A 24117-nucleotide genomic window follows, 5' to 3' on the forward strand; every position below is an offset into this window, starting at 1 on the left:
AAGACCCTACGGCCAAAGGCCGCCTGTGCAGATGACCATGTACTGATCTTGTAGTGCTTGACAAATGTTGACACGCTTGACCACGTGGCTGCGCGGCAAATTTCGTCAACAGGAGATTGTTTGTCAAACGCCGCCGTTGTAGAGGCGCTGCGAAGCGAATGAGCCATAATTCCCGGTGGAAGAGGAGCCCCCGCTGCTTTGTATGCCTCAGCTATTGTTGACTTTAAGGCATAACTGATGGATGCCGCTGACATTCTGAAACCCTTGTTAGTGTTGGATATGTTAATAAACAAATAGTCTGTCTTTCTCAGGTCTGATGTTCTCTCAATGAAGATGCGCAAGGCTCTACGTAGGTCGAGAGAGTGCCAAGATCGTTCCTTTGGGCAAGAAGGTTTAGGACAGAACGATGGTAAGGAAATATCCTGACCGCGATGAAAAGGAGAATTAACCTTGGGGATAAAGGTGGGGTCTGGTCTTAATACCACCTTATCCCTATGAAAGATGCATAGTCCCTGACGAATAGACAGGGCTCGTAACTCTGACACTCGACGAGACGATGTGATGGCTACGAGAAATAGAACTTTCATCCTAAGAATCCTAAGAGGAGCTGTCCGAAGGGGCTCGAAGGGTTCCTTCGTTAGGGCCTTAAGAACGATGTTAAGATTCCAGGTAGGGAACCGGTGAACAGTAGGAGGTCGAGTCTGGGAAACTCCCTTTAGAAAGGAGACGATATGCCGATGCTTGGATAACGCCGCTCCATCCACCATTGGAACCACTGTTGCTATGGCCGCAACCTGTCTGCAAAGAGTAGAAACTGCCAGGTTTAGTCTCACTCCCTCCTGTAAGAAACCCAGGATGTTGTTAACTCCTGGTTGAAGAGGGTCAAACTTCTTTCTACGTGCCCATCTGACAAACGCTTTCCATGATGCGGAATAAATGCGACGGGTTGCAGGTCTGCGCGCCTCAAGAATGGTGTTCACGACCTCTGTGGGGTAACCCAGTTTGACCAGGCTCAACCTCTCAAGTGCCAGACGGTCAAGCAGAACCAGAGGGGGTCTGGATGGACTAGAGGACCTTGGCGTAGAGTCCCCCACTGAGTTGGAATTCTCCATGGTTCTTGAACTGCTAGTCTTTGTAGAGTGACGAACCATGGACGGCGAGGCCAAAACGGGGCCACCAGGAGTACATTGGCCTTTTCCATCTGGATCTTGCGAAGGACCTTCGGAATGATTGGCAGAGGTGGGAATGCGTACAATAGAGTCCTTGGCCAAGGACTGAGAAGAGCGTCGATTCTCTCTGCGTCTGGATGGAAGAATCTCGAGAAGAATCTTGGAAGTTTGGAATTGTCTGACGAGGCGAACAAATCGACCTCTGGAAGACCAAATTTTTGAGTGATGAGACGAAAGGAGTCCTGGTCCAAGGACCACTCTCCTTCGTTTACTTGCTGCCTGCTCAGCCAGTCGGCCTCCACGTTGAGAGCGCCCTTTATGTGTTCGGCTCGTATTGATAGAACCTTGAACTGGGCCCAGCGGAACAGTTTGACTGCTTCCCGATGTAACGTCGATGACCTTGTGCCCCCGTTTGTTCAGGTGGGCCTTGGTAGTCGTATTGTCCGTCCTGACTAGGACGTGGTGGTTGCAAATGTCCGCTGAGAAGAATAGACGAGCCAGTCTCACAGCTCTTAGCTCCAGGACGTTGATGTGAAGATTCGACTCCTGAGCAGACCAGCGTCCCTGGGCCATCTGCCCGTTGAGGGTGGCTCCCCACCCTTCCAGACTGGCATCCGTAAAGAGCTGGAGAGGATCCTCGTGCAGGTACTGTGTAGGTTTGGTTAAATTCTCCCTGGATGCCCACCACCGCAGGCTCTTGCGGACCCTGAGTGGTAAGGGAATGCTCCTGTCCCTCTTCATCCCAATGTCCCCTTGATATGGACGAAGGAGCCACTGTAATTGTCTGGAGTGGAATCTGGCCCAAGGCACCACTACTATGCACGAAATCATGTGCCCTAAAAGTTTCGCTAGGGACATTAGTCTGGCTGATTTGGAACTGGCGGCCGAAGCAGCCCGACTGACAATTTTTTCCACTCTCTCTCGGGACAGGGTTACAGTATTTTTCCGAGAGTCTATCCGCACTCCCAGGTGTACCAGAGATTGTGCGGGGGTGAGGGAACTTTTCTCGAAGTTCACTAAATATCCATGGTCTTGAAGAACCTAGACTACTCTGTTGGTATGGGTCCGGGATTGTTCCCTGGATTGTGCACAGATCAGGATGTCGTCCAGGTACGGATGTACCTGGATAGACTCCTGTCTGAGGGTGGCCATAACAGTCACCAGGGTCTTTGTGAAAACCCGGGGGGCAGAGGCTAACCCAAAGGGGAGGGCCCTGAATTGATAATGATTGATGCCATGGGTGAACCGAAGGAACCTCCTGTGGGCTGGATGGATAAGGACATGGAGGTAGGCCTCCGTCAAATCCACCGCCGTCATGAAAGTCTGAGGCTGGAGGGACTCTATGATGGATTTTAACGTTTCCATCCGGAAATGTTTGCGCCTCATTCTCCTGTTCACATACTTTAAATTGAGGATAGCCCTCCAGTCTCCATTTTTCTTCGGAACCGTGAAGAAGATGGAGTAGATCCCCAACCCCCTCTCCTGGTTGGGGACCTTCTCCACGGCTCCTATGTGCAACAGGTGCTGAATTGCTGTGGCGGTTCTGGCCCTCTTCTCTTTCTGTAGGGGTAAGGGGGAAGAAAGGAAACGATCCCGGGGCAGGGAAGAAAACTCCAGGAGATATCCCTGAGAAATTATTTGGGATACCCACGAATCCGGGTTGGATCTGGCCCAAATGTGACTGAAAGCCTGAAGTCTCCCCCCCACTGCCAGCAGTGAGGCGTCATTGTGAATTGCTGTTTTTGGGGAACTTATCCCCTTTGTCAGGTCTAGTCTGGCCTTGTCTCTGGAACTTCCCCCCTTTCCAAAAGGATCTACTCTGGTTCCATGAGTTACTCTGGTTCCAGGAGCCCTTTCTGTAATCTGCCCGGTATCTGGGAGGGACCTTGGAAGAACGAAAGGACGGGTAAGAAGAGGATCTATTCTCCTTCCGAAGCTGCCTAGGGAGGACGTGTTTCTTATCCCTAGTTTCAATCAAAATCCCGTCCATTTTTTCTCCAAAAAGCCGGCCCCCTTTAATGGGGTAGGACATGAGAATGGTTTTAGATCTGAAATCGGCCGGCCAGGCCCTTAGCCACAGGGCCCTTCTAATGGATGTGGTAGAAGCCATGGCCCTAGCCGTGAAGGACATTGTGTCCAGAGAGGCATCTGCCATAAGAGTGATGGCGCTAAGCACTCTCTCCAAGCCCCCAACAACCCTGCGGTTGTCAGGCGGAACCAATTGTAGGAGTTTTTTGACCCATAAATAAGAAGCCCTCGCAAAAATGGAAGTAGTGGCGCTAGCCTGGATGGCTAGGGCCGAAGCCTCGTGAGCCTTTCTTGCCAAATGATCAGTCTTCCTGTCCAACTGGTCACGGATGGATCCCACCCCATCCTCAGGAATCAACCCAGGGGTCTGAAGGTCAGCCACTGGAGCATCGACTACATGAACCTTCAACATCTGCATGGCGTGAGGAGCCAGAGTATAATGTTTTTTGACGTAGGCCGGGACCTGTTTATTAGAGAAGGAGTTATCCCACTCGTCCGTGATGGCCCTAATAAAAAACTCTGGGAAAGGAACTAGGTTGCTTTGAGTTCTCCTTCTAGGGAAGCACTCCCTAACTCCCTCTTTGAATTTTGATTTGGGTTCCTCTGAGGACTGTTGCTCCTCATTAAGGTCCAAAGCGATCATAGCCTTTGCCAACAGGCCCTGGAAGTCCTCTCCCGAGAACAACCTGGGCTGTTGGTCATCGGGGCGGGGGGTCTCGTCCTCGGAGTCGAACTCCCCCTCCTCGCGTTCTTCCCCTTCTGACTCCTGGTCAGTGGTAATGGTATCCTGAAGGCTAGGGGAGTCAGAGCCAGATTGAGAAATTGGCTGTGACTGTGCCTTTTTAGCGGCCTTAGTGGGCCATGAAGCGGATGTCTCCCCTCTGGATGGCCCCCCCGAGGTGGATGAACTGCCCTCTTCCCCCTGAGATTGGGGGACTAAGGTAGGAGAGGATCCTGAAACCCCGTTAGAGAACTGGGGCAGGCGCATTTGAAAAGCATGGAAGGCTTGCCACTGCCTCTGCAAGGCTATATTAACCATGTCATTAGCTTGATCAGCAGTTAAAAACCTCCCTGTTGCCGCCCCTGAGGTGGGAAAGGGGTTAAAAAATGGTTGCTGGACTGGAGCCTGCTGCATAGGCATAAAGTGGCCCCCTATAGGCCCCAAGGAAAAGGCGGGAACAGAAACAGCGGGCTGCCTTTTTGTTTGCTCCGAAAGGGGGGGGTACGTTACCACCTCCCGACGGGAGACCGTCTGTCGCCACGGGATCTGAAGTCGCGGGCGAAGTTGCTGTTGAGGAGGGCTGGGTCCGCGAGTAGACAGTCGGGGCCTTCCCGCTGGCTCTCGCCACGCCGGCGAACTTCCCGCTGCCGCGCTTCCTGCGTTTAGCGCCGGCAAGGGACGGCGCTGCTTTTCGCGCCTTTTTCTGCTTGGGCTGAGCGGCGACTCCGCGAGCCTCCTGCGGCTCTCCGCTCTCCTCCGTCGCCGGGATGGATACGCCCTCGTCGCCCTTGGGCAGTGCGCTGTTAGTCGGGGCGAATTGGACCAGCCCCACTGAGTAGTCGTTCTCCGAGAGAAGGTCATCTTCTCTGTCCAAAATGGCGTCCGCCATTTTTTCTCCCCTTCTCCTCTCGCTTCAACACTCAGGAAGACACCAGGAAGGTCGAGGGAAAAGACACCGGGTAGGTCGGGTCGGGTGGGGAGGTAATTGGAAAGAAGGTTGAGGAAAGGAATAAGGGAAAGGACACAAAAAAGCCTCTAAACCTAAGCCTAACTCACAGAGCTGTGAAAACTCACTGCTCTCCCCACTAGGCAGGACAAAAGACTGAGGTACAGCGGGTTAGTGTCCCGACAGGGAGCAGCAGGAAGTTAATTTAGTCCTGCCTCCCCAGATAGGGCGTGGACAATAACCCACAGTTCCAAGATGCCCGAGCCTCAGAGGAGAAGAGAACTTTTCTAGAATTTAATTCACAGAATCATAGAGTTGGAAGGAACCACCAGGGTCATCTAGTCCAACCCCCTGCACAATGCAGGAAATTCACAACTACCTCCCCCACACACACCCAGTGACCCCTGCCTACTCCATGCCCAGAAGATGGCCAAGATGCCCTCCCTCTCATCATTTGCTTAAGGCCATAGAATCAGCATTGCTGACAGATGGCCATCTAGCCTCTGCTTAAAAACCTCCAGGGAAGGAGAGCTTACCACCTCCCGAGGAAGCCTGTTCCACTGAGAAACCGCTCTCACTGTTAGAAAATTCTTACTGCAGAATGGCAATCTGTCGTCAGATATATGGCATGCAGACTTCAGGTGGTCCAGATTGTGGCAGTCACAACCAATGGGAAGAAGCTCCTCCACAGATTTCATCCACGTTGTTAACCTTTTTGATTTCCCAGTGGAGGGGCTTCTCCCTCAGTCTCCCAGTTTTGGCCCCATGCTTATTAAAAAAATGCAGTGACTCCTTTTCTGCTTCTAACTACCCGCCGCCCCGCCCCCCCAATCTGAGGGTCTCTCTGGACTGGGTATTTTCTCTCAGCTACTGATGGAAGCTTGGATTGGGTCATCCATTTGAGGCAAGCTTCCCCCTCAAGCTTCTCTGCCTGGAAAGGGGGAATGCCACATGGATCCCATGCTTTGGCCAGGAGTTTTCCCGTCGTTCCCTCCAAGGTAGCAGAGTAGTGTTGGCGGCCGCGGAAGAGAAACCTCATCCAGCCTTCCACCCAACAAAGCGGCTACAAAGAGGCAAGGCGAAGTTGCGCTCGTTTCACCCAGACTAGGGACAGTAGGATTTCTCAGTTTCATGCTCTTTCTATGAATACATTTCTTTGCATCTTCCACAATGATAAAGTGGTTCTCAGAATAGATCTGGCCTTTATTCCTGAAGTCAACTCCTGTTTTCACAAATCGTAGGAGATTGTTCTGCCCGTCTTTTGTCCTAATCCCTAACATCCAAAGGAAAAGGAGCGGCATTGCTGGGGTGTCAAGAGCACCTTGAGCATGAATATTGATAAGGCTAAGGCGGTGAGAAAGTCCAACTCCCTGTCTCCTTCAGACAGTCCTCCATGGGCTCCAGGGATTGGGTGTTCACCCTGGGAAGGTAGATTAGCGGTTGTATCGCTTTGACCTGTATAGCTAGGGTCTTGGAACGCCGGTAGGGGTTACGGCTCATTAGGGGAGCCAGTAACTTAGCAGCATTTGCCAATTGCTTCATGATAAGCAATCAAAATTGCCATTCTAGAGCAGGCTGTGAATAACATAAGACTTCTAGCTAATTGCAGAAGCCACCTTGATAACCTGAACAAACTCCAAGGAACCCGTCTGTGACCCCTTTATGGGAGCAAGTATGACTTGCCCCCCCCCCCATGCCCTTTACTAGTGCAAAGCTACTGAACAAAACTATTCAAAAGTACCTTAAATATTTATTGTGTCCTATCGGCTCTTATTTAAAAAGAAATACCAATGTTGAATACCACCCCATGTATTCTGCTGAATGAAAAATTATCCCTATCTGGTGATAAAAGCAATTAGCCTATAACAAAACTATGTAATTAACAGTGATCAATCAATATTTATGTCGGGTGGATTTATGAGTTCAGTCAGAAAACACCCAGATGATAATTTCTACTAATGAAAGAGAGGGCAGGGGTTTTGTCTTTTGGCCAAACCCTGCCCACTGCAAAACTTCATTTTGTGTCTTGTGCTGTGACTGGGTGTTCCTCTCCCCAGAGAAGCATTTCACATACATCAGTGGGTTGCAGTGGAAGAGAGAAGGGAGAGAAGCTCTGCTAACACAAGTGCCTCCCATCGGCACGTAACAACGACATTATCAGACTCCAAGCCACTGCCTCCTAGGTTTCCAGCTTTGAAATTTTATCTTTACCAATATTAATAATAGGTGATTAAGGCTACATGGAACAGCCTATGACACTTTACTTAGTGATGATAATTGGAAAGGTATGCCTAAATAATACCTGCAAAGGTACATAAATTCTAAAACAAAAACCCAAACTAAAATGTATCCTATTCTTCTGTTTTAAAGAAGAGTATGTCTACAGTGATTTTAAAGGGAGATGAATTTGACTGTTCCTGACTCAAACTGGAGTACGTTATTTGTCAATGGTCCACCCACCTCACTGAGCATTGGTTGAAAAAAATCGTGAACGTTGCTTTGGTGTTTCATGCCATATTGCATTTGCAACATAGATCACATTACTGGCACACACCAATAATGATATGTGTTGCTTCTGTTGAAGAGACTTTTTATATAAGTGGCGCCAATGTACTGCCATTCAGAAATACTGGAGGAAAATTACATCACTTGAATTGATACAGGTTATAAAAATCAATCTGATCTGCTGAATTTTATTCCAGGCTCTTCACCACTCCTCTCCATTCAACACACTATAGTGTGATTTGATTACAAGCTGATATCATAGAAAACAGTCCAAACTTTAATTTCTATATGTGTGTGTGCATGTGTGTGTGAAGTGCCATCAAGTCGCACCCAACTTATGTGTGTGTATATAAAGTGACTTACGGCAACCCCCTTATGGGGGTTTCAAGGCAAGAGACTAACAGAGGTGGTTTGCCATTGCCTGCCTCTGCATAGCAATACTAGTATTCCTTGGTGGTCTCCCATCCAAAAATTAACCAGGGCTGACCCTGCTTAGCTTCTGAGATCTGACAAGATTGGGCTACATGCTGCCTTCCCTTTCGCACTTAATTTACGTAGGAGGAAAAAAACTGTACACCAGGTATCCATTTGTCTGTTTATGAATACAGTGGGGTTTGATTCCCCACTCCTCCAAATGAAGCCAGCTGGGTGACCTTGGGCTAGTCACAGTTCTCTGAACTATCTCAACCCCACCTACCACACTAGGTGTCTGTTGTGGGGAGAGGAAGAAGAATGTAAGCTGGTTTTGTTCTCCTTAAAAAAAGGTAGAGAAAGTTGGCATATAAACCAACCAACTTTCACAAAATGTACGCTACCATCTCTCTGTAAGATAAGTGATCCAGCTAGATATTCATAAGTTTGCAAGATGAAGATGCAACATACATCAGAAAACAGACCAGACATTTTCTCCCTATGGTTTCTTCCTACTCCTATGAGAATAAATTAGTTTGAAATGAATGCATAAGATTTAACGCAAGATTTTTACCACATTTAATTCTTCATGAATGGAAACCAGCATATTAATGAATGAATTTAAAACATAAACCAATTTGCCATTTGAGTCAATTTATTTTTAGGTTCTCTTTGGACATATCAGCTTAAAACATTTTCATTCTGCACTCAGTTAAACTCCCAAAGCAGCTTCCATCAATTATAACAAAATAAAATCACCTAAAATCTGCCGTATTGTAAAATTACGCATTCCAGAATTACAGCCGCGCAATCTTTGCCAAAACAAGAACAGAGGCAACATGCTTCTGAGTCAGAGCAAGTGACCGTCAATAAAACAGCACCGCTAAGAATTCTGGCAGCTGTCAAGGGAGAGGTGTTTATCAGAGAGGTTGTCTTTTCTGAAAAACAGAAAAGACAACCTCTCTGATAAACACTCACATTTCTGAAGATGGGGGGGAGAGACACAAAGGAAGCCTCCACAGAAACTGACAGGGAAGATTTGTATCAGAGCAGGAGGTTCTTTAGATTATTCAGGCACTAGACTATTGAGGGTCTGAAAGATAAGAACCAGCACCTTACACTGTGTTTGGAAGTCACTGTAGGGCTGTTAAGATGACTGAATTACTGTTGAGGTGTGTTCTGTTTGATCCAATCGAGGTTGCCAAACAGTTTTCAAGGGCTGCTTCCCCACCACCACGATAGAGAACACTGCAGTAATCTAACCTGATGCGATCAGAGTATGGATAACTGCAGGTATCGCTTTTCAAGGAAAGCTGGAGCACAAAATGTGGATTAGCAGCACTAAGCACCATTGGTGATGCAGTTATGAGATTGTGGCCCAAGTACTGTCAACAGCTGTACTGCAACAGGTTTACATTAGAACATAAGAAAGGCCCTGCTGGATCAGACCAAGATCCATCTAGTCCAGCAGTCTGTTCATACAGTGTCCATCCGGGTGCCTCTAGGAAGCCCACAAACAAGACGACTGCAGCAACACTGTCCTGCCTGTGTTCCAAAGCACCTAATATAATAGGCACGTCTTGATTGTGGGTTTCCTATAGGAACCCGGTTGGCCACTGTGTGAACAGACTGATGGACTTGATGGACCTTGGTCTGAATCCAACATGGCCTTTCTTATGTTCTTATGCTGAGGGTTATGTAGCAAAATGGAAGGCAGAGAAATACCCAGAACTGAACGAATGGACAAATAAGTAAACTGAATACGCGACTATGGCAAAATTAACATCCTTTATACATAATAAACAAATTTCAGGAAAAAAATTAAATGATAAAGCTGAAAATTAAGATTTAAATTAAATTAAAACAGAAGAAGAAATATTTAGGTAATACATGTTTTTCAATAAGATAAAGATATATTGAGAATATAGAGTAATGTAACTCAGAAGAAGTGAACTACTAAAATGTAAATTTATAAAGTAAGCTCCACATAAATTGTATTAATGTGATTGTTTATATGTTTGTTTGTATACTGAAATTAAACTTTTTAAAAGCTTTTTAAAGCTGCTGAGGGGTCCAGGAGAATCAATAGGGTACCAACACCCCACCCCAGACTTTCTCCAGGCAAAGTTCCTGGTAACTAGCAGTTTGGGTCCCAAAACCAGGCCAAAAACTGGACTGAAATGCAATACAGAAACTGGATTCATGGACAAATTATCTAATGCTAGTTTCCTCATCTTCTGAAAGTAGTCTTTTTGAAAAATAAACACTTAAAATGTGTAAGTAATTGATAGGGAAATAATTACTTTCCCACTAAAGGCAACACCTCCTGGTTCCAAACTATAAAACTACTTTTCTTTTTTTATCAATGTTTAAAAACCACAGATAATAGCATTTCCCTTAATTCCACCCATTATTCTGACTGAAGGCTATTCTGACTGAAGGCTATTAACTTCCTCTTCTTTTTTAGGGGGAAAGGGAGGACCACAACATGGCTTTCTGGCTTTTTATTATTTTCATTTTTTTTCTAATTCTTTTGACCATCTTGGGCTAACTTGCAGAGCTGTGGTGTTCTGCCTTTTCAAAGCTGAGAGCTACCGTTAATTTAGCTTACAGCGCCAGGGACAAATGCTTTTACATGTATATCCACCTTCTTTGTTTTTCTCCTTTATTTGTCTAATAACACCAACAAAGTGGTGGGGGCATCAATGAACACATGAAGCTGCCTTATACTGAATCAGACCCTTGGTCCATCAAAATCAGTATTGTCTACTCAGACCGGCAGTGGCTCTCCAGTTTCCTTTAACTGAAGATGCCGGGGGTTAAACTTGGGACCTTTTGCATATCAAGCAGATGCTCTACCACTGAGCCACAGCCCCTCTGAATGGCTGAACCAAGGGTGCAAGGCAGTTATGAAACATCCTAGAATTGATCCAGTGGAAGCCAATGTCCTAGAATTTTAGGAAGGAATCACCTCTGCAGACACCTGAGAGATCCACCACCAGTCAGAATAGGCAACACTACATGGATCACAGGTCTCAATCAGAATAAGACATCCGGTGTGTGGCAATTATGAGGCTAAATGAGCCCACAACATGAGCCTCAATCTGTTCAGTGTCCATCAGGAGAGATAGCTGGCTTCCCACTCCCCCCTAGAGGAAGTATGACAGACGAGACATTTGCTTTGCACAGAGGTACTCGTGGGCATTCACTCCCCTTGAAATCACATTTATGTTTTGAAAATCAACCCTCAGACCAAGTCTTACAAAGTCAGGACTTCCATGACAGAACAAGCTATACATCTACAGTTGTTCTCTCCAGCCTAAATGTCTTCTAAAGGTAGATACTGACTAAACTAGAATCGTTATGACAGTATGCACACTTGGGTGCTTTTTCAACTGTTACAAAGTACTTAGTCAGAAAAGATTAATGTTCATATTAGTAAATTCTTCCAAAGCCATCTGGGGAATTAAAACCAGAATCAGTCACCTCTCACCACATCAACTAAACAGAAGCATTTTATTACTAAAGCTAAGCAGGGTCTTTCCAAAGTCACTTTCAGCATTAGAACAAAATTAGAGTTCAGTAGCACCTTGAAGACCAACAAGGAGGTGGTAAGTGCTCCTTCCCTGGAGGTTTTTAAGCAGAGGCTAGATGGCCATCTGTCAGCAATGCTGATTCTATGACCTTAAGCAGTTCATGAGAGGGAGGGCATCGTGGCCATCTTCTGGGCATGGAGTAGGGGTCATTGGGGTGTGTGGAGGTGAGGTAGTTGTGAAATTCCTGCATTGTGCAGGGGGTTGGACTAGATGCAGGGGGTTGGACTAGATGACCCTGGTGGTCCCTTCCAACTCTATGATTCTATGAACATTTTCCACTGATGAACATTTTCTACTGATGCTTTGCCTCATGAAAGCGGACAACCTGGTAAATCTTGTTGGTCTCTGAGGTGCTACTGGGTTCAGATTTTGTTCTACTAGTATAGACTAACAGGGCCACCCACCTGAAATGTTCAACATTAAGAGTTCCGTTTAGCAGAACCATCTAAAAGAACCTTGTAACACCACCGCCTCATATGCACACTTTGGAACCTAAAACTTAGCATTTGCATAACATCACAAAGAATGCTGTCCTCTTGCTTAAAGTTGCAGCCTTAAGGGTTTCCCTAGCTTGTTGTAGGACCTAGTAGGTTAGAAAGGAGCAATCTTTATTGGTTCCGTTACATAACTCATGTGATTTCACTACTTGCTGCATGCCAAGGAACAGAAAGCAAAAAGGGGAATCCAACCAGCAGATGGCAATGGTGATTCCCCACTCCCTTGTAAATACTTGCATGCCAAAGGGCCATCACTCAGTAGCCATCACTCAGTTCAGAGCGCATGTTCTGCATATATGAAGTTCCAGGTTCAAACCCCCAGCATCTTCAGTTAAGAGGATTTCAAACTGCCAGACCTTTGCTTCATGTTACCTATTGCTGGTACAGCACCATTTTCCATCCTAAAGCAGCAATTTCTGCTTTGTCTCTTTATTCTATCCGTTCCTATGGGCTACTATATTTGTTTAATACAGAAACAATTAAGAACAGCAAGAATAACAGCTCATTCCTGAGCTGGAAGGCCGACAGTGCCAGAGTGGTACGGGTGCAGGCGTTGGGCCGTTCGCACCGGCCTCCCCGTGGCAGCGCAGACCTGGGACGCAGGTGCGGCCTCCTGCCGGCACACCTCCATCGTCCCAGGTGCGCCATCATCCCAGGGGGCATTCCTAAACCCCCTTCAGGCCGGGAACGCCCCCGTTGCCCTTACCTGCAGATACGCCACCTTTTTAGGGCTTGCAGGTAAGGGCAAGGGTATGGCTTCGGGGGGGGGGGGAGATCCTCCTTTGGAAATGGCACGGCTGCCCTGCCTCCAGTCAACGGCGCAGCCCTCCCCCTCAGGAATGGGCTGCTCATGAAGTAGGAAGAGAAACAGCGCAGTCAACTCTCAAACCACTCCAAAACTCATTCGTCATTGCCCAAACCTATCTTGTAGGCCAGACATCCTACGTTTACCGTTCAATTTCTGTTACTTACTTTCAAACTGCAGGCTTGTAAGAGACGCTTGTGGCACTGTCAGTACACAGATGTGCTGTTCCATAATCAAAACTGAACAACCAGAACAGTTCAGAGAGCTCTGGACTGATGGAAGAGTAGCTCTGACTGCTTTTCTCCTCCTCCTGTCAAAATTCAGCAAGCAAGAGAGGAAAGCGTAGAACCAAGCAATGTTCTCTCTTCCCCTTTAAAATCCCAACCGTGTGTATGCACATCTCACTTTCCCACTTACTGAAAAAGACTCATTCAATGCATCTTGGCAGGCCTGTCGCAGCCGTTTAACGATAACCTGCAAATGTATGGTAGCTGACAGATTTTGGCTTGCCACACTATTATTCTGCCATGTGGAAGCCACTCACCAAAGCTGGACCTCTGTTGCCTTGACAGGCGGGGAGAACATTTTCTATAGTATCTCTCCGTGAAGGACCTCAGAGTCATCCGGGGGGGGGGGGGGACAAGACAGAAGAAAGTCATTTTGCCTTGTTCCTCCTGCCAACTGTAAACCGCAAAGTCAGCAGCTGCAGAAGATTAAGTGAATGTAGGCTTGACCGGATGAAAGGACATGGAGTCCCACATTAGCATCAAGTCCTATACAAACAGACCAATCTGAGAACTTCCTGTGACACCATGTAAGTGCTTGAGAGAAGCCACCAACTTGTACACCGGCACAGTGGCCCAATATGTAGAATTCAGCTGGCGCTGTGATGGTATCACACCAATAGCCTAGACCCGTGTTGGCGAACCTATGGCACGGGTGCCACTTCCGGCACGCGTAGCCCTTTCTGCCGGCACGCACGGTTCCTCCAAGCCGCTGGCCTTTCCGGCTCTGCCCCACCCCGGATGGGGGAGGCTGTAGCCCAGGGGTGGGGAACCTCCAACATGATTGGCGGTGGCCCCCGGACTCTCCCACAGAAGCTGCCGCCATTGCCGCCGCTGGAGCGTGCGCGGCCAGCCAGGCGGGTGGGAGAGCGGGGAACAGAAGCCGAGCTCTCACACTCGGCATGGCCGGTGGCTTCTCCGGCACCCTCTGGGCCTGTGCGGGCGGAGGGGCATGGCTGGTCGGTGGGTGCGAAGGAGGCGCCCTCTGCCCCACCCTGCTTGCCTCTCACAAGCCTGCCGCCGCGCCCCACCGAGTGGCAAATCCAAGGCAAAACCTCCCATGCATAAATGGCCTCTTTCTTTTTCTGTCTCCCTCTGTCCTTTTCTTTCTCTCCCTTGCTCCATTTCTTTCTCCCTTTCTCTCTCTTTTTCTTTCTTTCTCTCCCTCCCTTCCTTCCCTTTCCCCCTCCCTTCCCTTCTTTCCTTCCTTCTTTCCCTCCAGCGGCTTCTCCGGCACCCTCTGGGTCTGTGCGGGCGGAGGGGCGTGCAGTCCTATTCCACCTTTGAAGTGCCCACAAGCCATCCTCCAAACACCTTTCCATTTATCTTGATATGTAGAGAGAAAACACTAAGGAACTAGTTGCCAATCTCCAGGTACTAGCTGGAGATCTGCTATTACAGGTGATCTCCAACCAATAGAGATCAGTTCCCCTGGAAAAAATTGCCACTTTGGCAATTGGACTCTATGGCACTGAAGTCCTTCCCCAAACCCCGCCCCTCCTCAGGCGCCACCCCAAAAACCTCCCACTCATGGCGAAGAGGAACTTGGCAACCCTAGCCTCTCCCTCTGGGCCCCCTCTGGGGGTGGTATTCAGGTTAAATTGCCGCATTGGCACTCGGCGATAAATAAGTGGGTTTTTGGTTGCAGTTTGGGCACCCGGTCTCTAAAAGGTTCGCCATCACTGGCCTAGACAGTCATGCTGGTGCAAGAATTTGGGACTTAGGAGAAATCTTACCAAATAATTGCGAAAGGGTCAGGTCTGCCATCATTATCAGTGGCATTCTATAGCGTGTGTTTCTTAACACTCAATATGTTAACTGCTTTTTTCCCTGCTAATGCAATATCCCATTTGACTCTTTCCTGAACCCCATTTTCTTTTTTTTCTTCCATTTCTTGACGTTCTATCTGGCTGCCTTTCTGGTAGCTACACTACCTTTAAACGCCACCACCCGCCACCAATTTGGGGGAGCCTGGCTGTAAAAAGAAGATGGGTGGAAAATATTGTCGAAGGCTTTCACGGTCAGAGTTCATTGGTTCTTGTAGATTATCCGGGCTGTGAGACCGTGGTCTTGGTATTTTCTTTCCTGACGTTTCGCCAGCAGCTGTGGCAGGCATCTTCAGAGGAGTAACACTGAAGGACACCTTCAGTGTTACTCCTCTGAAGATGCCTGCCACAGCTGCTAGCGAAACGTCAGGAAAGAAAATACCAAGACCACGGTCACACAGCCCGGATAACCTACAAGAACCAAAGATGGGTGGAGTTTGCAGAATCTCTATTACTATATGCTCCTTGCCTCTATTTTACATAATATGACCGATACAAATCTGAATAATAAAAAGCACTAGAGTACCAGCATTTCAACTCTGGCTGGTGAAAAAAGCAGGCATTTGTGGCAAGATTGGAAGAGACCTCCACCAAATTCAGGCCTGAAGTGAGATTAAGTAATTAGCCGCCATTTTACAGAATGTTGTGAACCCTACTTCCGGTTTGAAACCCTAAAATGAAGAGCAGAGTTACAAGTCAAGGACTGCTTTTCATTTCCTTATGCAAGAACTGTTTCCTGCGTGCCGTGTATTTAAATGTGCGTTCAAATACACCTCGGTGCTAAAGTTTCAAAAAAGGAATATGAAAGTAAAACCAATTTTTACAGTTCCATTCTAACCTAGCAAGGTAGAAAATCCTAGAACAGAAAAGCAAAGTGGAATCTGACGATTGCTTTAAGATTAAAGGTGCTTTTAGTTATTTATATATGGGTTTTATGCAGAACGTATCACTTTCATATTAAGTGTAGGCATTTACTCAGTGGGCTTGTCAAAAGCTATTTTGCTCAACAAAACCAACTGCCCAGGAGAAACGGAGGCAGAAGACTTTGTCATGAGGTGCTTCAAGTGTCAGACGTGGACTGAAGATCAGAAACTCACTGGGTAGCCTTTGTCCAGTCTCACACACTCTCAACCTAGCCTACCTAAATGGGAAAAAAGGGACAGCACCTCCTCCTGCTTTTTTTTTTTAAGTGTGGGAACAGACAATACAAAACTGATTGCAGTTCTAACAGCAGCTGCAAGTATGTATATTATTGCAAAATTGAAGTCTACAACCTCATCATCAATTATGGAATGGTGCAGACACATCTGGAATATAGCATTATTAACAGAGTTACCCTATTATAAAAGAAGGAAACAGTAATCTAACCAGTAGATTTATGAAGAACTAGATAATATTCATTGAACACTGGAATATGAAATTTATGGATAATGTACAGCCCTATGTATTTTTTCTCTGATATTATTTTTTAAAGGAAAGCACCTAAATACACCACTCAGAGTTTCAAGGAGGAGAAATTGGATTTGAGAAGTAAATTATCACCCAATCCCATCTATCTAGCATACTGTGCATTTCCTCCATCAGATTTTGTCTAAGTTAAAATGTCTTGATTAGATCCAACAGGCAAAAAATGCAGGAGGATGTCAATATTTTGTTGGAAAACCCTAAGAGGAAAGTTGATTATTGCATCAATGACAATCAAAGCAAGGCCACTTTGGCATTTTATTAGTTGAAAACTTTTAATTCCTTTTAAAAGTCACTTGGGAGGTTATCTTGAGCATTGAGCATTAGAGCAGGCTTTGTGTGGAGGAGCAAGGAAACAAACCCGGCTCACCAGATTAGAGTCCACTGCTCTTAACCACTACACCACATCTGCTGTATATATCCTAATTTTTTATCCTCCAAATTGGGATATATACAGCCAGTGTGGTGTAATGGTTAAGAGCGGCAGACTCTAATTTGGTGAACAGGGTTTGTTTCCCCGCTCCTCCAGATGAAGCCTACTGGGTGACCTTGAGTTCTCTCAGAACTGTCTCAGCCCCACCAACCTCACAAGGTGTCTGTTGAGGGGAGAGGAAGAGAAGGCAATTGTAAGCTTTCTCTTGAGTCTCCTCAAAAGGTACAGAAAATCGGGGTATAAAAACCAACTCTTATTTCTTCTTCTTAAGAGAAATATGCTGCAGCCAGCATATTCCACTGATGAGGATGACAGAATTCTCCTTTAAGCACAAAAATGCATTATATGGGGCCAGTCCAGGCTCTCTCCAGGTCAGTATAAATGAACCAAATTAGCCTCATGTCTGCTTTGGCTACACAGGTTGAGAAAGTGTTTGCATCAGACCAGTATTGTTGCAAATCAATGCCCATTAAAAGGGTTTTTAATTTTCAAGTCTGAGTTCTATTTTTATTGTGTTCACCCTCACAACCACCCAGTGAAGTGGATAACTATTATTCCAATACAGGAGAAAAAACTGGCACCTGAATTCACATCTCCCAGGTCCAGCTGCTTATAGACAGAGCCACACTGGATTTCCTGGAGACCTCCCTGCCCATGGTACAAAACCAGACTCCAGAAAGGGATGACAAAAACTCAAAGACACAGACTTCCGCTAGAGACACTGATCTGAGCGCCACGTTCCTTGGGAGCTCCCGAGGGACCCAAGAAACGTTCAAATTTGGTGTGCACCCTGCACCCCTACCCGGCTCCTAAACAGTGGACCGGGAAACAGGAACTCTCCTGCAGCCTTGAAGAGCGGTCTGACCCCCCATTTTTCTGAGAGAGGAAGACTCTCGGGGAATTGGGCGCGGTCCCGCCGGCATTGTGGGGAAATACAACGCCACGAACGTTTCTTTGGAATCAGGCTCAGATCGCCTCTACCTATTACCACCTAAGCAACTACATGGAAGCAAGAATACCTACTCTTCTAAAATGAGTAAGTTACAAAAACTCTTTTGTTTTACCTGGATCTGGAGGTTCTGAAGGATTGCCGAATACATCTATTAAATCCGCGCCTCCCCACCTGATGTATAAATGACTCTTAGAAAACAAAAAAACATCAGATAAATCGGCAGGAATCCTATCAATCTGATCAATGGGTAGACATAACAAACAGGATCTTTTGAAAGACGTTACAACTATCAATCAGATACTTCGACGCTGAAAGGGGAGGGAGGAAGAAACCCCCCCCTTAGGTGTCGTCTTTCCATCTTCAGTGCCTAATGCCATCGCGAGAGTATCATAGATCGTGAAAGACCGGAAGTGTGGCTCCTTTGTGTAACTGGCAAATAATTCCCAAGTTCCTGGACAAGAGGAGGTAACGGAAGGTCCACGGTCCTGCAGCCTTTTGGGTATATACTGTTCTCTGCAGCAGCTCTATACTAGAGTGTTTTCAACTTGAAGTTTTCAACTTCAGCTGTATCTGAAGAAGTGAGCTGTGGCTCACGAAAGCTCATACCCTACCAGAAAATATTTTTGTTAGTCTTTAAGGTGCTACTGGACTCTTGCCCTTTTCTACTTCAACTTGATGGTATTCTAACATTAAAGTACTACCCACAATACAAGAATCCTGTTGAATTACCTACAATTTTTTTTATTTTTTGGTGTATTTGTCTGGACTTTACCAACTAAGTTTCAACAAAACCCTTAAAAGCAGCAAGCATGGAACGTGTGATTAAACAGATGGATCAACTACTTGCCATGATTAACACCCAATATCAATCTATTAACCAAAAACTGGATACTATTCTGGATGTAATTAAAGACATAAAGGACCAAGCTACTACAACGAAGTCAGACGTGAAAGGAGTGGATTCTCCAATTGAGAAGACAGCTGAAGATCAGAAAATCCCCATAAAGGAAGTGGAGAGCCAGGATAAACAACTAGACGCTGCATCCTCTCAACAAGAAACTGCAACAGACCAGCTGCTTACGATGGATACAAACGTGAGAGACTTTGATTTTTGTCTTTACAATTTGCCTGAAGAATTCTTTGATACTAGCTTGGAGGACTTGAAGGGTGGAAAGGCTGGAGCTACTGGGATCTCTCTTTATGATTTTGGAATTGAAGAAATTACAATGCAGGTTTACTATGAGAACTCTATGCTTGCAGAGGGAACTTTACCAACAATATCCAAGGATGCTCTTCGGTGTTTGGTGTTAATGAGGAAAAGTGGAAGACGTTGGAAATTCCGGACAAAAGGACTGGCTAAAAGAGTCTAGATTTTTTGGAAATAGACAAGGAACTGGTTAAAAGGTCTGATTTTGGTAATAATGGTATAATTTACTATATTAATACATTAGAAAGACAATTTATAATGAATAGGTGTTGGGAGACATGGAGGGTTTACGGAGAAACTGTTTTATAAAGTAGTTGATAATTGTTACTTATTGATCTAATCCATTTACTAATAATGAGATTTATTAACTTTTTTCTGTGTTAGTATTAATTATTTTCTAATGATTATATTCAATGCTATATCTTTAAAACTGTATGAGATTTAGTTTAAGGAATGTAATTAAAAATATTAGGATTAGAACTGTTGATACCAAAGAGTATACATGTTTATCAATGGATGGAGGAAGTTGTAGTGGAAGTCCTGTTTTATTTTTTGTTCTTTTTCTTTTTACCTTTATATTAGATATATTTTCAATAACAACATAATTTTTGATGGTTTTTAACAAATGTAGAAATGTATATGCTAACTTGTTTCAGAAAAATAATAAAAATTACTTTAAAAAAACCCTCAAAGACACAGTACCTGCTCTGCATTCAGAAGGTCCTAGATCCAGTCCATGGCATTTTCAGTGAAAGGATCAGGAGGCAGATGCCGAGAAAGACCTCATGGAGAGCCATTACTTATCAGAATAGACAATACTGTGATACAAAGATCAGTGGTCTGACTCAGTGTAAGATGCCTTTGTATGTACAGAACTATCTTACAGCAAAATAACCCAGCCTTTATACCATCACCTTCCTTCTTTGTTGTTGACACCTTAGCCTACCAAAAACTCTAGCACCTTCTGGAAACCAAACTGTGCTGGAGTTAGGAGGCAAAACAAGGGCTCAAGTGTTGTGTTTTTTTTAAAGAGACTTCAATACAATATCTTCATAATTTTCATACTAGCCTTGTAAAAAAGTATAGTAAAACCACATTAGCCTTATAGCGCACACTAGGGGAGCACTGTAGCTGAAAGACAGATGCTTACTTATTATCCAATAGCAGGCTTGTAGAAGGGGTGGGATTTGAACACTGCCCTCCCCCACACAAGTGTACAGTTCCAACTCTTAACCACTGTGGCTATCCCATTTTGGGAACTGCCACTAGGGTCGAATTCCATCCTGGTAGAAAAGCAATACACAAAACATAGCTAAATTTCAAAGAAATTCACCTTTCTACATAAAACCCATATCCACCTCCCTATGCCACCCTTCCCCACACCCCCACCCAGGAAACCATTTCCACCCAGCCTTCCTCAACACACACCCTGATTAAAAAAAAAATGTTAGAAAAGCCCTCCAGGATCAGATTAAAAGTTATATAGCACAGCAACCTGCTTCCCACAGCAGGAAGCATGATGCCAACAGGAAACACAGACATAGTCAACAAAGCCATACCTTAATATCTGCCCCCCAGCAGCTGGCATTCAGAGATATGCTGCCTCTGAACATGGAAATTTCATGTAACTAACCTGGCTAATATATATCTTTCCCCATATGCCAATCTGACCTCCTCTCCCAAAACGCATTGAAAGATATACTGCCTTTGGACCCAGAGGTTCTACTTAGGCTAAAATTCACCCTCTCCCCACATACACCCTCTAACCACTTATTCAGAGAGATAGGGCGGCCAAGACTAGACGTTCCACTTCCCCGTCCTGGCTCATTACAGTTCCCTTTCCCGCACTATCACACGTCTAGGGGAGTTCTTCCTCCAGCTATGGAAGTTCCATTGAGCCAACCCGAAAGTGTCTTCTTCCCCACACTTTACCCAACCAACACATGTTCAGGAATTCTGCCTCTGATCAGGAAGCTACGCCACCCTAGCTAACGTGCATTACCTTCGCATGTGTCACCCTAACTCCCCACCCCGCCCACTTGTATTCAGGGGTAGAGTGCTCCTAGATATGGAAGCTCTATCTCACTAAATTAGTGAACGCGGTCTCTCCAGATGTGCCACTCTAACCCCCACTCCCCTTCACCCCACACGTTTCCTTCGGGGTCCCCCCACCATACCCCTGCCATGAGGTCCTCCCCCAAGGAGGGAGGGCCGACCCCTTGTCCCCTCTCCCCAACCCAGAGGGAGGAATGTTGCCTCTGATCAGGAAGCTACGCCAACCTAGCTAATATACATCACCTTCGCATGTGTCACCCTAACTCCCCACCCCGTCCACTTGTATCCAAGGGTAGAGTGCCCCTAGATATGGAAGCTCTGTTTCGCTAAATTAGCGAACGCGGCCTCTCCAGGTGCACCAATCTAACCCCACCCCCTTCGCCCCACACGTTTCCTTCGGGGTCCCCCCACCATACCCCTGCCAGGGAGGGAGGGAGGGAGGGCCGACCCCTCGCCCCCCCCTTCCCCAAGCCATGCGGACCCCCCCCTCCCTCGCTCCTCCCTTCACCCTCTTCCGCCTCGCCCCCGCCGCTTCCTCCCCCGGCCTCGCCCCCCACGCGAGCCTCGGCGGCCACCGCCCCTCGGGCCCCGGCACACCCAGCCGGCGAGGCCCGGCTCCGCAGCGCCCCACGGGCCCGGCGAGGATCGAGGCCCGGCCTCCCCTCGGCCCCGCCGCCCCCGCCCCCCCCCGCCCAGGCTGGCCTGGGCTGCCCCGTCCCCTCACCCGAGCCCGTGGTGGCCGCCATCTTGCGCCGCTGTCGCTGCGAGCCCGGCCTCCCTGCCGCCCACGTCACCTCAACGCGGGAAGTGAGCGGCGGCGGCGGCAGCGGCGCTCCTCAAGGGCTCCGCGAGCGAGCGGGCGGGCGGGCCGCAGGCGAGGCGGGCGGGCGCAGGAAAGGGGGGAAACACAATCAGGAACGAAAGGGAAACGGGAGGCCGGTCGGGCCGGCCGACGCGTCCCGCCGCAACACGCGGGGATCCCCCCCCTTTTTTTTATTTTTACGGTGCAAGTATTTCATTGGGGATAAGAATACGCTCGGGAGGGCGGGATGGAGGAGCAGGCTCCTTCACGGCGTTTTGAAGCCGGGGCGAAACGGGGTTCCCGCACGTTGTATTCCCAGCGGTGTATTAAGAGTTTGGAAATGTTATATAAAAAACAACAACATCGCTTTAAAAGGGTTTTTGGATACCGCGGCTTGTAAATGGTTGGAAGGCGTCTTCACAGCTTAAGGGGCCAAAGTGCGAACGGTATTTTTTTATAACGTTTTCAAACTCTTAATACGTCGGTGGGAATACATAGAAAGTGCGAACAGTATTTTTTATAATGTTTTCAAACTCTTAATACGTCGGTGGGAAAACATAGAAAGTGCGAACCCTATTTTTTATAACGGTTTCAAACTCTTAATACGTTGCTGGGAATACATGGAAAGTGCAAACCGGATTTTTTATAACGTTTTCAAACTCTTAATACGTGGGTGGGAAAACAAAGTGCAAACCGGATTTTTTATAACGTTTTCAAACTCTTAATACGTCGGTGGGAATACATAGAAAGTGCGAACAGTATTTTTTATAATGTTTTCAAACTCTTAATACGTCGGTGGGAAAACATAGAAAGTGCGAACCCTATTTTTTATAACGGTTTCAAACTCTTAATACGTTGCTGGGAATACATGGAAAGTGCAAACCGGATTTTTTATAACGTTTTCAAACTCTTAATACGTGGGTGGGAAAACAAAGTGCGAACAGTATTTTTTATAACGTTTTCAAACTTAATACATCGGTGGGAATACATAGAAAGTGCAAACAGTATTTTTTATAATGTTTTCAAACTCTTAATACGTCAGTGGGAAAACATAGAAAGTGCGAACCCTATTTTTTATAACGGTTTCAAACTCTTAATACGTTGCTGGGAATACATGGAAAGTGCAAACCGGATTTTTTATAACGTTTTCAAACTCTTAATACGTGGGTGGGAAAACAAAGTGCGAACAGTATTTTTTATAACGTTTTCAAACTTAATACATCGGTGGGAATACATAGAAAGTGCAAACAGTATTTTTTATAATGTTTTCAAACTCTTCATACGTCGCTGGGAATACATAGATAAGTCCGAACAGTATTTTTTATAACGTTTTCAAACTCTTAATACATCGCTGGAGCAGTTTCCTGTGCCTTTTTGTTTGTTTTGTTAAGCGAGCAATGTTTTTGGGGCCGGCTAGTTATTGCGAAGAGAGGCTCGCCGATTTCTCATCCCATTTTATTTGGCTTTTTAATACATGTAACAAAAATGGTACCAAATTTCCGAAAGTCCGCCGATTGATAAACCACGCCGGACTCCGCCTCGATGACACTGCTAAGGAAAGCGAAACAATCGAATTTAAGACGCGACTTCTTGAAACTGACCGAGGTTCATCTAGCCCAGAGTCGAATTCCCAGCAACAGCCTACAAGATGCCAATCTAAAACACGCTTACCTGTGAGTAAAGGCACAACAGGATTTACTTCCGAGTAAACATGCAAAGGATTGGTGCTGACAAGGAAACCCGCAAGGAGGATCCAGGGGCGCCTTCCTTATTTTTGGGATTCAGAAAGCTTTCCGATTAGGGACTGTTGCTAATAGCCATTAATAAACTACGAATTTGTCTTCTAGCCCTTTATAAAAGGCCCTCTGCGGTAGTGTTTTACACAAATTACTGTGTGTGTCACAAAGTTCCTTGGATCTATTATTATGGACTGTGGTCTATACTGCTGTGTATAGCTTGCGAAAACTAGGATCCCACTATGTTATTTTGCATCATTTAGTGTGTCATTTTAATACTTATGCTTTGCTTCCGTTCTGTTTTTTGACTTCTGGTTGGTTCTACCACCCTAATTCCTATTGCATTGCTCACTGAATGTCCCGGCCTGTCAATTGTATTGGTTCACTCTTGTAATCCGCCTCGAATCCAGTGAGAAAGGTGGGCTACAGATAATGAAAATAAATAATCCTAAACATGGTTACTCCAAAGTAAGTCCCATTTTATTCAAAGGAGTTCATTGCCAGAAAAATGTTTTGAGGATTTCAGCCTTCATTACAATCTTGTGGTAGTGACTCACACAAATTAGACAGCTTGTGGTAGGACGCACACAAACTAATGATAGGTTTAAGTAATTCTTAAAACCACCACAAGATGTGGTGATAGCCACTATCAAATATTTATCTACCTCTTCCTTCAGTAA

At 46.1% G+C, this 24117-nt stretch overlaps 1 protein-coding gene across 1 annotated transcript in view; it reads right to left on the bottom strand.

The window, feature by feature from the left end:
- Window positions 1–21716, bottom strand: part of UBE2V1 (ubiquitin conjugating enzyme E2 V1) — a 33642-nt gene extending 11926 nt beyond the window's left edge. The window contains exon 1 of the mRNA XM_056844567.1: window positions 21624–21716. Coding sequence (XP_056700545.1) covers window positions 21624–21645 — 22 coding nt within the window. The 5' untranslated portion in view covers window positions 21646–21716. The remainder of the gene's footprint in view (window positions 1–21623) is intronic.
- Window positions 21717–24117: the final 2401 nt, after the last annotated feature.

This window comes from Euleptes europaea, chromosome 2 (genome assembly GCF_029931775.1).
Source record: "Euleptes europaea isolate rEulEur1 chromosome 2, rEulEur1.hap1, whole genome shotgun sequence".
Taxonomy (NCBI): domain Eukaryota; kingdom Metazoa; phylum Chordata; class Lepidosauria; order Squamata; family Sphaerodactylidae; genus Euleptes; species Euleptes europaea.